The sequence below is a fragment of the Drosophila subpulchrella genome, unplaced genomic scaffold (assembly GCF_014743375.2).
Source record: "Drosophila subpulchrella strain 33 F10 #4 breed RU33 unplaced genomic scaffold, RU_Dsub_v1.1 Primary Assembly Seq15, whole genome shotgun sequence".
Taxonomy (NCBI): Eukaryota; Metazoa; Arthropoda; class Insecta; order Diptera; family Drosophilidae; genus Drosophila; species Drosophila subpulchrella.
The window spans coordinates 3,822,862-3,835,951 of record NW_023665489.1 but is presented as its reverse complement, the minus strand read 5'-3'; the positions used below and the strand labels follow the sequence as shown (position 1 = coordinate 3,835,951).

At 51.7% G+C, this 13,090-nt stretch overlaps 1 protein-coding gene across 1 annotated transcript; it reads right to left on the bottom strand.

The window, feature by feature from the left end:
• Nucleotides 1-965: 965 nt before the first annotated feature.
• On the bottom strand, nt 966-12,781 carry LOC119558934 (putative lysozyme-like protein). Its single transcript, XM_037872131.1, has 4 exons — nt 12,757-12,781; nt 12,304-12,704; nt 2,004-2,359; nt 966-1,917 (listed from the first exon to the last, which is right to left on the bottom strand). The coding sequence occupies exons 1-4, from the start codon at nt 12,779-12,781 to the stop codon at nt 966-968; spliced, it is 1,734 nt and encodes a 577-aa protein (XP_037728059.1).
• Between the last annotated feature and the right edge of the window lie 309 nt (nt 12,782-13,090).

Below are 13,090 nucleotides of genomic sequence, written 5' to 3'. Positions count from 1 at the left end.
CGTTATCCGCTTTTGCACACGGCACTCTTGCTCTGCCCGCCAAGTCTCCATTCTCTCAATCTCCGCTCCTTGGTCTCCAATCTCTCTCGCTCTCCTTCATTGGTCTCCAAACTCTCTCGATCTCCATCCTTGGTCTCCAAACTCTCTCGCTCGCCATCCAAGTCTCCAAACTCTCTTCGCCGCGCCGTTACTACGCGAATTCGCTGCGTATCTGGTAAGCGGCCGGCCCTCTGCTACTGCTTCTATTTGTGGGGAGTTATTCAACTCCTCACATTCCCTCCTTACTTCGGGAAACATTTAAAACTGGTTCCTACTCTCCGGCGTTTCCTTGCTTATCCTAGCCTTCGAGTCCTTGTGATTCCCGCGGCGCTCCCTCGATGCTCCCACGACGCTCTTAACTCCGTTGAGTTTCTACAGCGCTGGTCATCCTCCTCGTAGCAGCTTGAATCTCCCGCGCCGATATTTTCCTGACTCCACTGGGACATCGATACTCGTGTGCTATCGATCCCCAGCTCGCTGCTCATTGCTGCGTTCTACTCCTTTTATTCGCTTCCTCCGCCTGGTCACACCATTCGTGCGTGATCGATGTGCGTTATCGATATCGACGGTGCGGCGTTGCCACCTGCTCGTTGCGATATTTCCACCTTTGGCCGATATTACCATTTTCGTGTACCCATCGATCGCACTATCGTCTAGTGCCAATCGATCGCCTACCGAGGCGCCCCCTTCCCTGGCTCGTGGTGATTTTGCAATTTTCATAGGTAAGTTTCTTTTGCATTTCCTTTACTCCTTCTCTCTCCTTTTGTCCTCTCTCGCCCTTCACTCGTCCTCTATCGGCTGCACCAGACTCCATATTGGCAGCTCTCGAGAGCGGGTGCGGAGAGGACTTCGCATTCACTTTGCAATCGGGACAGCAGGTAAGTAATTGACGTTAATTTCTTCTTCCTGTACTAAGACCATTTGACTTACATGTTGCTGGAGTGGCCCATGCATGCCCCGTTCTTCTTCCAGCCACCCCCAATCAAAATCTTGGCCCCGTACCGCCTTCTCTTGCTACTTGGGAAACCATTGTGTTTTTTTTTTTGTTTCCTTACCTCCTTCCGCCGTTGTTGACCAGGACGCAACGCCTGCCGCCCTTCCGCCGTGCCGTCGCGATCGCGGGTGCCTCCTCTATCCTCTCCGGCCACTCGCTCCTGACAACCTCGTGCCAACCGCCTTCTTCCGGGGCCGACACTTCCCGCATGAACTGCGGCCGCGGGCGCGTCGATCCGGGCGTCGAAACTTGCCGCTGCAACGGAGGTCTTTGGGTGGCCGGTGGCTCGGGCCACACCCACGGTCCCTTCTCCAGCGACTCTGCCTCCCCCGTCGTTGCCGTCGTCGCCGGTGTTGGCGGGCCCGTGCTTGGTGTCGGCGGGACCCACGCATCCTGTCGGCTTCTTGTCCGGGGGTCCCGAGGGTTGACCTTGGGTACCCCCTCCTCCCATATCCTGGGCTCCTCCTTCGTCGGTCCTGTCGCGGGCCCCTCGGGCCACGTCCATACCAGCGTCTGCTGCCGCCACCGCACGCCCTCGGCCACGAACGCCCGTGTGCTGTGGCTCACGTGCGCGGCCGGCGCCTCCGTCCGCACCACCGACGGCTCCTCCGCCCGTGCCTGGTGGACTTCCTCCTCCTGTGGTTGTGGCATCGGCTGCGCGGTCGCCTCTTCGCTTGGCGTGTGCTCCTCCGGTCGCTGTGGCTCGATGTATCGCGGCGTGGGTGGCCGGACCGGCCTCCACGGCGGCGTGGCCAACGGTGCCCCTCCGTCGCCGTCTCGAGCGTCGTCTGTGAGCCACTCCCCCTCGTAGCGGGGAGTGGGTGGCACTTCCCACGAGTCCTCCACCGGTGCCTCCCACAGCCGTCGCTCCTCTTCCTCCGCCTCTCGCAAGCGGGCATGCCATCGCGCCGCCGCCGCCTCGTGGTCCTGCCGCAGCCGCGCCAGCCATCTCGCCTCCTCCTCCGTCGACCGCTGCTGCTCCTCGTCCGACGGCTCCCGGTCCCGGAACCGTTTCCGAGTCTCCTCGGTGGCCCGACAGACATCCTCCGAGTGGCTCCTCGGGAGTTCTGCTCCACCGACGTCCGTCGTCCCGCGCGGTATCCGACCGCCCGCGGCCGCCTTCCGGAGTCGCAACTCTCTCTCCTCGCCGACGTGATCGCCGACCACCTCTACGTCGCTGTCGGAGCTCACCGCGGGTTCTGATGCGGAGTCCTCGTCTCGGGTGCGCTCCAGGGCCCGCCGCGGAGCTCGGGTAGGCCGGTCTCCGACCATCCTTGCCCCGGGCGAGGTTCCTGGAGGGCCGCCATCCTCCTGCGTGCTTCGGCTCTGGTGACACGTGTGCTCATTTTGGTGTTCTGATTTTTAGTGCTCGACCGTCGCCAGGCTCCCCATACATGAAACCTCGGTTGCGCGCCTTCCTTTTGCCCGATACCGTTGTGCTTTCTTTGGGGCGCTCGCTCTCTTACGGTACAGCTCTCTTTGCTGTACCGTCTTCCCCCTTTCTTCGTAAGCCACAAGTTGTACTCCCTCAGATCACCGTGGCACTCTGGATGCTGCGGTTCGTTGTACCTCCCGGTTCCGTAACCAACTTGCTTGAGACCCTACCTTGATCACCCTTGGTGAGTATTCTTGGAAGTTGTCCTTGGGCCTACACCTTGCTTCGGGGCGTTCCTGGTTGGTATCCTTGGTATCCTTGGGCATCGTTGGGCTATCCCTAGGGTATCCTTCGGGTGTCCTTTGGGTACACTTAGAGGTATTGTTGGGGTGTCCTTCGGGTATCCTTTGGGCACACTTAGGGTATCCTTCGGGTGTCCTTTGGGAACACTTAGAGGTATTGTTGGGGTGTCCTTCGGGTATCCTTTGGGCACACCAAGGTGTCCTTCGGGTGTCCTTTGGGTACACTTAGAGGTATTGTTGGGGTGTCCTTTGGGTATCGTTGGGCTATCCCTAGGGTGACCTTCGGGTGTTGTTGGGGTATCCTTGGTGACGTGATGTGCTTTCGCTACTGTTGTTGTCGACCTTGTCCGTGTCCTTCCCGCATGGCCTAACCACGGATGACTCTGGCAACTGCCCGACGCTGAATCCTGTTGCCACTGCGAGTTGATCCCTATACGTTACCCGTATCCTTGTGCTGTTTTGTAAGTGTCCCTTCCGCCTGGCGTGATCGCGGATGACTCTGGCAACTGCCCGACGCTGAATCCTGCTGCCTTGCGGTTGGATCCCTATATGTTACCCGTATCCTTATGACCTATATTTATGGTTGATCTTCCTGCGTGGCGTTTGGATGACTCTCGCTTCGGCCTGACGCATAATCCTTTGGCCTCGCAGTCTGGATCAACGAGAAATCCTTATCCATGTCCTTGTGCTATCCTGATTGTCCTTTCCGTGTGGCGTATGGATGACTCTCGCTTCGGCCTGACGCCTAATCCTGTCGCCTCGTACCTGTTGTTAGACATCTGACGCATCTGCTGTCTGCTCGTTTTGTTGTTGCTTGAGCTCACCAACGTGAACCGTCCTTTCTTTCTTCGACTGTGTGTGGCGAATTTTGCAGATCACTGGAGAGACGAAATCTACCACCTGGTAAGGGCCATCGTACCTCGGGGCTAGTTTTGCAGCGAATCCTTCAGCCGCTTTGAACAGGTGATGTTCCTTGGCCCACACTATGTCGCCCACCGCTGGTGACCATTGCCTTCTTCTCAGATTATAGTGTCTGGCTTGGTCCTGAGACGCCTTTTCCATATTTCGCCGTACGATCTCGAATACCTCCCTCAATTTGTTGGCATTTTCCTCAGGGGTCTCCGTAGCTCGTCCAGAGCCTAGGGTTTCCTTATCATATAGGCTACTGGTTAGACGTGGTTCCCTGCCCTGGGTGAGAAACGCCGGTGTATGGCCGTTGGATTCCGATGTGCTCGTGTTCACTGCTAGCATGATCTCCGGCCACTTCTCGTCCCAGTTTCTCTGGTCCAGCCCTGCGAATTGCGCAATCATGGTCTTGACCGTTCTGTTTGCTCGTTCGGTCGGATTCTCTTGTGGTGTGTATGGTGCGGTGAACTGTTGTCAGATACCCATTTCAGCCAGGAATGTTTTAAAGATGCGGCTTGCAAACTGAACTCCGTTGTCCGTTATGACCACCTTCGGGACCCCGTACCTTGCTATTATGCGCTCCCTAAACGCCTTCTTGAGCGACTCTGCTGTCGCACTGCGTAGGGGCACCAGTTCCGTCCATTTCGAAAACCTGTCTATCATGACCAGCAGCATTTGGTTCCCGTGCTTAGATCTTGGTAGGGGTCCAACGAAGTCTGCACATACCGTGGCCCATGGTTCCTCCGGCACTTGGGTCAACATCTTCCCTGCAGCCTGCATCTGATTGGGCTTAAACCGCATGCAAATCTCGCATTTTCGTACGTGGGCTCGGGCGTCTCTATGCATGCCCGGCCAGTAGTATCGGGCTGCCAACCGTGCAATTGTCCTTCGGCTTCCTACGTGTCCCGCAGATGGTGCGTCGTGGTTTTCCCTCAACACTGTTTCTCGTAGCGACTTTGGGACGCACATCTTTCATGACGCGTCGTCTTCGCTGCCTGCTCGGTGAGGTATGTTTCTGTACAGTGTCTCACCATCCATAACATAGTCCGGGTACTTCTGCGGTTGGGTCCTTATCTTTTCGCCCATGTCCTTGATCCAGCTGCACCCTCCTGAAGTTATTGTTGCCGATGCCTCTTTTAATCCTCGTAGCGTCTCTGGTAGTGGTTGTCTCGATAATGCGTCGGCCACCACGTTTAGCTGACCCTTTCTGTACGCTATCTCAAAGTCGTACTGTTGTAGCTCCAGGGCCCATCTGGCGATCCTTCCTGAAGGGCTTTCGATGCTGTTGAGCCACTTCAGGGCCATGTGGTCGGTTACTACCTTAAAGTGGTAACCTTCCAGATATGGCCTGGGCTTCCGGATCGCACAGACGATCGCCAAACACTCCTTCTCCGTTGTCGAATAGATCTTTTCCGCGCCGTTCAGTGTTCGGCTCGAGTAGGAGATTACTCTTTCGCCCTTTTCGGTGTCCTGGGTCAGTATCGCTCCGCTGCCGTAGTCGCTGGCGTCTGTTTGTAGGACGAAAGTTCTACTAAAGTCCGGGCATGCTAGCACTGGATCTGCCACGGGTCTTGCCTTAACCTCCTCAAACGCCATCTGGTGCTCTGGTGTCCACTCCCACTTACTGCCTTTGCGCAGCAGGTCGTTCAGGGGTTTGACGATTCTGGAAAAATCTGGTACAAATCGGCGGTACCACGACGCTACTCCTAGGTATTGCCGGAGCTCTTTGACAGTCGATGGCGGTTCTAGTTCGGCGATGGCGGCTACTTTTTCTGGATCTGTTCCTATTCCCTCGCTCGTCACTCGATGTCTCAGGTACAGCAGCTCCTTTTTGAAGAATTGGCATTTTTCTGGATTCAGCCTCAGGTTTGCCTCCTTTAGACGCCGGAACACTTCCCTCAGGTTTCTTTTGTGTTCTTCCAGCGTGCAACCGATCACTATTATGTCATCCTGGTAAGCGAATGCGTGAGGTGACATCTCGGGGCCAATTACTTGGTCCAAGACTCGCTGAAACGTTGCCGACGCCGAGTCAAGTCCGAACGGCATTACCCTCCACTGAAACAGACCTTTGCCTGGTACCGTACACGCTGTATATTGCCTGCTACTTTCTTCCAGTGGGATCTGCCAGTATCCATCCTTCAGGTCCAAACTGCTGATGTACCGCGCTTCCCTTAGTTGATCTAGGATGTAGTTTATGCGGGGCATTGGGTAGGCATCCTTCACTGACTTCGCGTTGATCTGCCTGAAGTCGACACACAATCTCCACTTGCCTATCTTCTTTTTCACCATCACGATGGGGGAGCTGTATGGGCTCTTTGAATGCTCTATGAACCCCATTTGGAGACGCTCGTCCACCTTTGGGTTGATTTCCCCTTGAATTTTTGGGTTCTTTGGGTAGTATCTCTGCTTGATTGGCATGTCGTCCTTCATTTTGATCTGGTTTTCTGCCATATTCGAGGTTCCCGACATTGTGCTGAAGTCTGCCAGCTCTGTTTCAAGGAACGCTGTAGTATCGTCAAACTCGCTTACTTGTTGAACGACTGCTACTGATAGCTTCTCCTCGAGCCATCCATTGTGTCGGTTCCTGGCTGGTATTATTATTTCGTGTCCAGCACACCTTATCTCGGTTCCGACTTGTTTCAGGAAGTTCCATCCCAACACTAATGGATCCACTACCCCGGGTAAAATCAACAGGCTCATGGTCACTTGTTTGTTGCCGAATTTGACCTCCACCTCGAGCTGCGCATCAATTCCGCCGCACCTTCCATCTGCCAACCTAACTTGCCGTCTCTTCCTGGTAATCTTTCCTAGAGCAGCAATATTCTCCACCAATTCTTCGCTAACGAAGCTTGCCGTTGCTCCGGTGTCGATTGTGGCTTTGTAGCTTTTCCCACCAATCGTCACAGCTGCGGACAACTGCTGCTCCTCCTCGATTAGCTTGCCCGTTAGTTTGGAGAGGTGGCATTGTGCGATCCCCGCTCGCCTCTCTGCGGCTGAGATCGCTGGCCATTTCCCGATCGTTGGCAGCAATCGACGCTCCTAACACCCACCTTGCCGCATATCCAGCAAAACAGCAGCCGCTGGTTTCGACATCCTCTAGCCCAGTGTCCGTTCCCACCGCATTTCCGACAGGCCTCCTGCGGGTCTTTGATATGGGTGGCATCTTGTGGCCTCTGTGTGTTGCTTGGCGGCCTCCACAAGGTATTGTTTGGCTGTCTCTGTTGCTGTGGGGGTGATGCCCAATGGCCTCCGCGTGGTGCTTCTGTTGCCTGCTGTCGTCTGGCTTGGCGTGCTGGTGACCATTGGTCGTTTCCTCGTGTGTCCTGGTTATCTACCTCCTCGCATCTCCTGCATGTCACCTGTGCTGGTGACGCCGACTTTGTCTTTAAGAACTTGTTCTCCTGTGCGAAGACTTCCCGTTCCTTTTCAAGTTCTTCGTACTCATCGGCTAGGATCATTAGCGTGTCCAGGTCCGACACTTTGTATGCTCTTAAGAACATCCGTAGGCTTGGGGTGCAGTTCTCTTTAATGACCCTTAGCGTCTCTTTCGTAGAATAGTTAAGTGGCCTCACCATCGTCTGCATGTCGATCATGTAGTCCTTGAACGACTCGCTGATCCCTTGCTTCCTTTGCCGGACCTGGTCCGCCAGCCTGGTGAAGAAATCTCTTGGCAGGAAATATGTGTGGAAACTTTCAATGAATTCTGCCCAAGTTCTCCACTGCTTATTGTTGGCGATGAACCATTTCAAAGCCCTTCCTTTTAGCAACTCCGGCATCGCTCGAGGGATCATATCAAGCTCCAAACCGTACGTGTTGGCGGACCATTCTACCTGCTCCAGGAACTCGAATGGATTTTCCGCCCCGTCGAACCTGAACGACCATTCGCGGACCTGTTTAGCGACCTTTGCATAGTCCGACTGGCTTGGTCTCGGGGTCAGCGCTGCTGTTTTCTTTTCTTGGCTTAATTCTCTCCTGTGGGCCTCTTTTTGCATGTTGTCAATGCTCAGGCTTGCCACCAGGTTTTCCCCTTCAGCGTTCGTTAGCGTAATGCTTGGGCCGGCTCTGTCGTCGTATGTTGTCTCCAGCTCGGCCCAGATGTCGACGAGTTGTGGATCATTCTCTGTTTCGGAGTAGTATTCCGATAGTGCCTTCCTCATGTCGTCTAGCCTGCCCTCCAGGGCGACATTGAGCCTCTGTGCGACATGGGCGAAGTCTTCCTTCTTGAGGCGGTAAATCCACTTCTTTTCCATTTTTACTGTGCTGTTCTCACTGTTGGGACAATCACGTTGGGCGCCAGATGTAACGAACTGATTTTGTATGTCTGCTCGCTACGAGATTTGTGCGGCTAGCTCAGAAGATTGTGTGTTCGTCCCACCAAATTTATATGACGTGACTGCCCCGTAGATCAGTGAGAAAACAAAGGGTTCAAATGGCAACAGTGGGACTTATTCTCGTGGTATTGGTACAGCGGGTGTGTGGCTATGCTGGCTTCTGTATCGCCTTGCTCTGGTTCCGCCGGCTGCTGGTGCTCCTCCTTCTGGCTTGGCGACGCGTTGACTCGGCTTCCGCTTGGCTCCTGGGTCTCGGGACGCTCGTAGTGGCCGCCTCTGCTCACTCGCCGACGCGCTGCCTCTGGGTCGCTTGTTGCGCCTTAGACTCGCAGGGAGTTCGGCCTTGTGGGCTTAGGGAAGCGTCACCGTTCTCAGACTAGGGTGAACAAGCCTTGCTCTCCAGGCCGACGCCTTTCGAGGCAATACCCGTCCCTTGCTCTGTCCCGGACGGTCCCGCTAGGTTCTTGCTCAGATCGCCAGGAGGCTGCCTAGCAGTTCACTTTGCTTTACGCCTAGCGCAGACGAACGTTCCACCCGACTTCACCCTACTGCTGGCGTCGCTGCCGATGTCTTCTGCGTTGTCTCCTGACCAGTAGCTTGTCGTTCTGGCACTCGGGGAGTTGGGCGGTTGCTGTTCAGGAACTTCGCCGGTAATCGTAGGGCTCTCCAGGCGTTCGCCTCTTAAAACCGCAAATCGATCTACCGCTCGTCCGTCACGCCAGGTCCTGCTTGGTCGGGCAAGGTACGCTGGGTCTCAGACAACTTTCCTCCCCAAACTAACGGTTCCTCGTCGTAGGACTCTTCCGCTTGACACTGACAGACCCGCCGGGCGACTCGCCAGGGTGTGGTCGTGACAAAGTTGAAAAACGAACGCCTTGACTTAGCCGTGTGATGCCTTCCGGAACTCAGCCACTTGTGTCTCAATTCGGAGATTCCTGATGTCCCCATCCCGAACGTCTCGACGTGGCGATCTTGCTCCTTGTGTGCTTCCCACGGCGCTGCTTCCGACGACTCGCTTGGTTGTAGCTCCCTCGTAGATTACTTGCTTGACTGACTGTTCACTTGGTACTTTAACTGATCTTGAAGGTTTGACTCCTCGTGATCGACTGATCCAGCTGCCAGCGCTCTGCGGCCTTATATAGGGCTTCCGGGAACCGTTATTCCCCTTTTGCGCACGGCACGCTGGGTCCAAAGTTCGTGCCTCCTGGTTGACCCACTTGTCCTTCACGTACCGCTTCAAATCGATGCTCTGCCCACAGCTGCCGTCCCGCGGATTCCCGTGATGCTTGTGGCACGCCTGTGTGCCGCTCTACTGCCGAGATGTGGCTTTTCTTCTCCCGGTCCAAAGTTCACGGGAGAGTCCAAAGTCCGGTGGAGTTCCGTTATCCGCTTTTGCACACGGCACTCTTGCTCTGCCCGCCAAGTCTCCTTTCTCTCATTCTCCGCTCCTTGGTCTCCAATCTCTCTCGCTCTCCTTCATTGGTCTCCAAACTCTCTCGATCTCCATCCTTGGTCTCCAAACTCTCTCGCTCTCCATCCAAGTCTCCAAACTCTCTTCGCCGCGTCGTTACTACGCGAATTCGCCGCGTATCTGGTAGGCGGCCGGCCCTCTGCTACTGCTTCTATTTGTGGGGAGTTATTCAACTCCTCACAACCCTTTGTATCCTATTCTATTGAATCTGGTCATCGACCATTTACTTAGAGCCTTTCCCAACGAAATTGGTACCAACTTGAAGCAAAACTAAAATCGTTCTTGGAGTGGCTGGTTGGCTTAAACAGAACTGCACGTCAGCATAATGCTGGCAGAGCGGCTGCGTAAACCCGAGGCCGACGGCAGCGCTTTTGGGTATTTTGCCCAATGTGTTGCTGCGCTCCAGATGCTAGCGCTGCATTTCTGTTTGGGCCCAGCGAGGGTTAGGGGTAGCGGCAGCTATAGCTGAGGCAGCTATCGTGCTGTCAGTGCTCTTCCGTTGTCACGCTGACGTTCTGTCGCTGTGCTGTCGTTCTGACGTCGCTGACGTTCGGTCTCTGCATCGCTGTCGCTGTCGTGTTTCTCTGCTGCTGCATCGCCGCTGGAATCATAGCTTAGCGGCTGCATTATTGTAGCCACTTGAAAATGTATCCATTTGACTGTTTGTTGTCGTTGTGTGGCCGAGAGGAGTGAAGGGCATGGGCCCCAGTTTGTGGGTGGCCGAGAGGGGTGATGAGAGAGGTGCGGTGTCCGGTATCGGGGTCGAGAGGGGGTGAAGGGATGGGGGCGCTTGGCCGGTGTTAACTTATATATATATTTTTCTGAAAGATTTCTTCAATTTTTATTTATTTAAAGAAACATAAAATTTCAAGAAATTAAAAACAAATTAACACTTGTTTTTCTAAGAAATCATTGATTGCATTTTCCTTACATTATTTAACTTTATATTTTGTTAAGATGTCTTTGATGCCATTGTGGCTTATTGTATGAAATGGCCGCAGATCTCTAGACATCCGCAAAACTTAATCACGTCCCAGCGCCCATTTTCTATCTCTTGGGAATTTGGTAAAAAAATTTGGTAATGTCCCTTGCGCAGCCAATGAAGTACTCGGAGAATCGATATCGCGTAAATTGTGATAATTTTCGAGGTGACGACTTAAGTTTCCTGTCGAACAGCTCTTTGAATATGACTGTACTTTAGCACTGAAACAATTTACATCTTATTTAGATTCTAATAAAGTTAAATTATGTATTACCATGAAAATATTGTAGTTTCGTCGTCTTTTTTCTGTTCTCCCAAACACAGCTTACAAAAACGTTGTCTTCTGCAATGCATTGCTTTTCATTAATAACTAGTAAGGTGCCAAAGAAATACCACACTTTGCTTTTACGAGCTGTGTTACGCTGAAGTTTGATTGAGTACATGCTCAGTGACTAATCTACTATTTGTTTTTAAAATATATAATACATACATAAAAACGTATTACTAATAATATAATTTGAAACTTACTTTATGAAATCACGAAATGGACGCACAATTCAAAGCAAAGTAACACACGAGAAGTGAAATGTTGTAGAGATGAGACGTTGGGAGATGGAGCTGAGACAATAGCGATTCTTTTATTCGATTACTTAAAAGCATCAAGCAAAATGCTGTGGCCGCCGCGCCTATATTTTCGTTGTTCCACAAAAATCGACGGCGCCGGCGTGGCGAGGCGGCGTAAATGTCTAGTGTCCACGGCAAGGCACTTGAAATAGTAAGAAAGATATAACGCCAATTTGAAGTTTTTTGGCAATTTTAAAAAATTCTAACAGAATAAATATTTTTTTCGGCAAAGTCCTGGTACACGGTTTTCTTCTTTACCGAGTAGTAAATTTGACCAAAAACGGAGTTCGACTTGTAAAAGAACCGTCCCCATAGGTATTGATGGTTACGTCTATGGCAGAGCGCTGCTACTTGGATAAAGTTTGCGGTTTAGCGATTTGATTTAACAAAAAATACGGATACACATTCGAGTTGCCTATCGAGTTAACTTTTCAATATTAATATTTTTATATCTTTTAAATGAAAATACTTTTAAATAATAACAAAATATTTTGAATAACTATAATAGAAATATGACTTACTAAATACTGAATACCAAATATACCGAATAATGGAAATCTGGTATTTTTGTAGCTGGTTGGCGTAAGTGTTTTTATTGGCGAATGGCCACTCTTTTCGACCTGCTGCCATCTGTGCAGTCGTAGTCGAAACATTCCAGTGGCATGTTCTACAATGAAGACGTTAAAATCACAACTGCGGCGCGTAACTGAAATGGAATCCTATTGTTTTTTATTGTACCTAAAACGCTGATTTATATTTTAAACAAGAATATAATTATGAAAATAACTACCTTAGAGAATATACAAAACATATTTATATAAACTTTTTTTTTTGATAAAGCTATGTTAATGTCAAGGATTCAAGCACTGCTGCATGTCTCGATGTAGTATATTCGGATCATACAGTCTCGTGCACCGTGGCTGGTCTGTCCGCACTGTCGGCAGACATTCCTCTTGTACCTGCACTCTTTAATCCTATGGTCGAAACCAAGACCCCCTCAGCAGTTTTCCTGTGGCACCTGCAGGGTATTCTCTGGTGAAATTAATTTAAATTACTTCACAAATGAGAACCGAGATTTCCCACGCTCCCAGCTAGTCGCGCTGTAGCTAGTCTTTTAAAATCGACATCTATTTCTCGAAAGGATCAAGAAAACACATGCATGACCGAATTAAAAGCCACACTGAAGGGATTACAACCTCAATGCGCAGCTCTGGATCTGTTCCACCCGGGGCTCCGAAATTAAGCTCCGACAAACTCGGATGTGGTCATGTCATATTACCATGAAACTATTCTGACCGGATCCGTTTGACGAGGAAGAGCTATTGGAGGAGGTGCGTAGCTGGGTGGTTTTCTTCACAGGTGCAAAGGACTCTATGATCTTTTGGACACTATTTGAGCGGCCGTTGCTGCAGGACGACTGCTGCAGGTGGGACATGATGAAATAGACCCAGACTGGAAGCAATTTCAGGAACTTGCTTCTTACACAAGGCAGTGAAGTTGGCGATCCTATTCGCATTTTAACAGCAGTTTTGATGGTCTTCACCTCCAGTTCACCTTTAATTTTCGACGCTTCCTTCGGTGGCGCATAATTACGCCCTCTGGAGCGCCCTCTTTCTCCACCAGGTGCACCAGCCTTCGTTTTAGCAATTTTCGCGGCGCGCGACGATGAGGGACGGCCCTCTGGTGGTACGTCCCAATTGTCATTTGCTTCAATAATCTGAGCCCATTTCACCCTTCATGTATGGATCCTCAGACATCTTCGTGGCGGTTTACAAAAGTCTCTCACCCAATTTTTGTTAGGTCCCAGCAGGCCCTTTAGTTCGAGTCTCAATTGAAAATAAATTACCAAATTTTCAGCAATTGCTTACAAATGTGATCAGTGATTCCTGACGCTCCTCATCCGTGCACAACTCCGCAAACAATACTATCCGTCCGCGTGATCAAGCCACGGAGTTTAGCACTATTTCCGGCAATGTTACCACTCCACAAACGCAGAAATCGAATTTAAAAACTGAGCAAAAATTAAACACGTCTGATACGGAATAACGAATCTCGTTAATCCATTC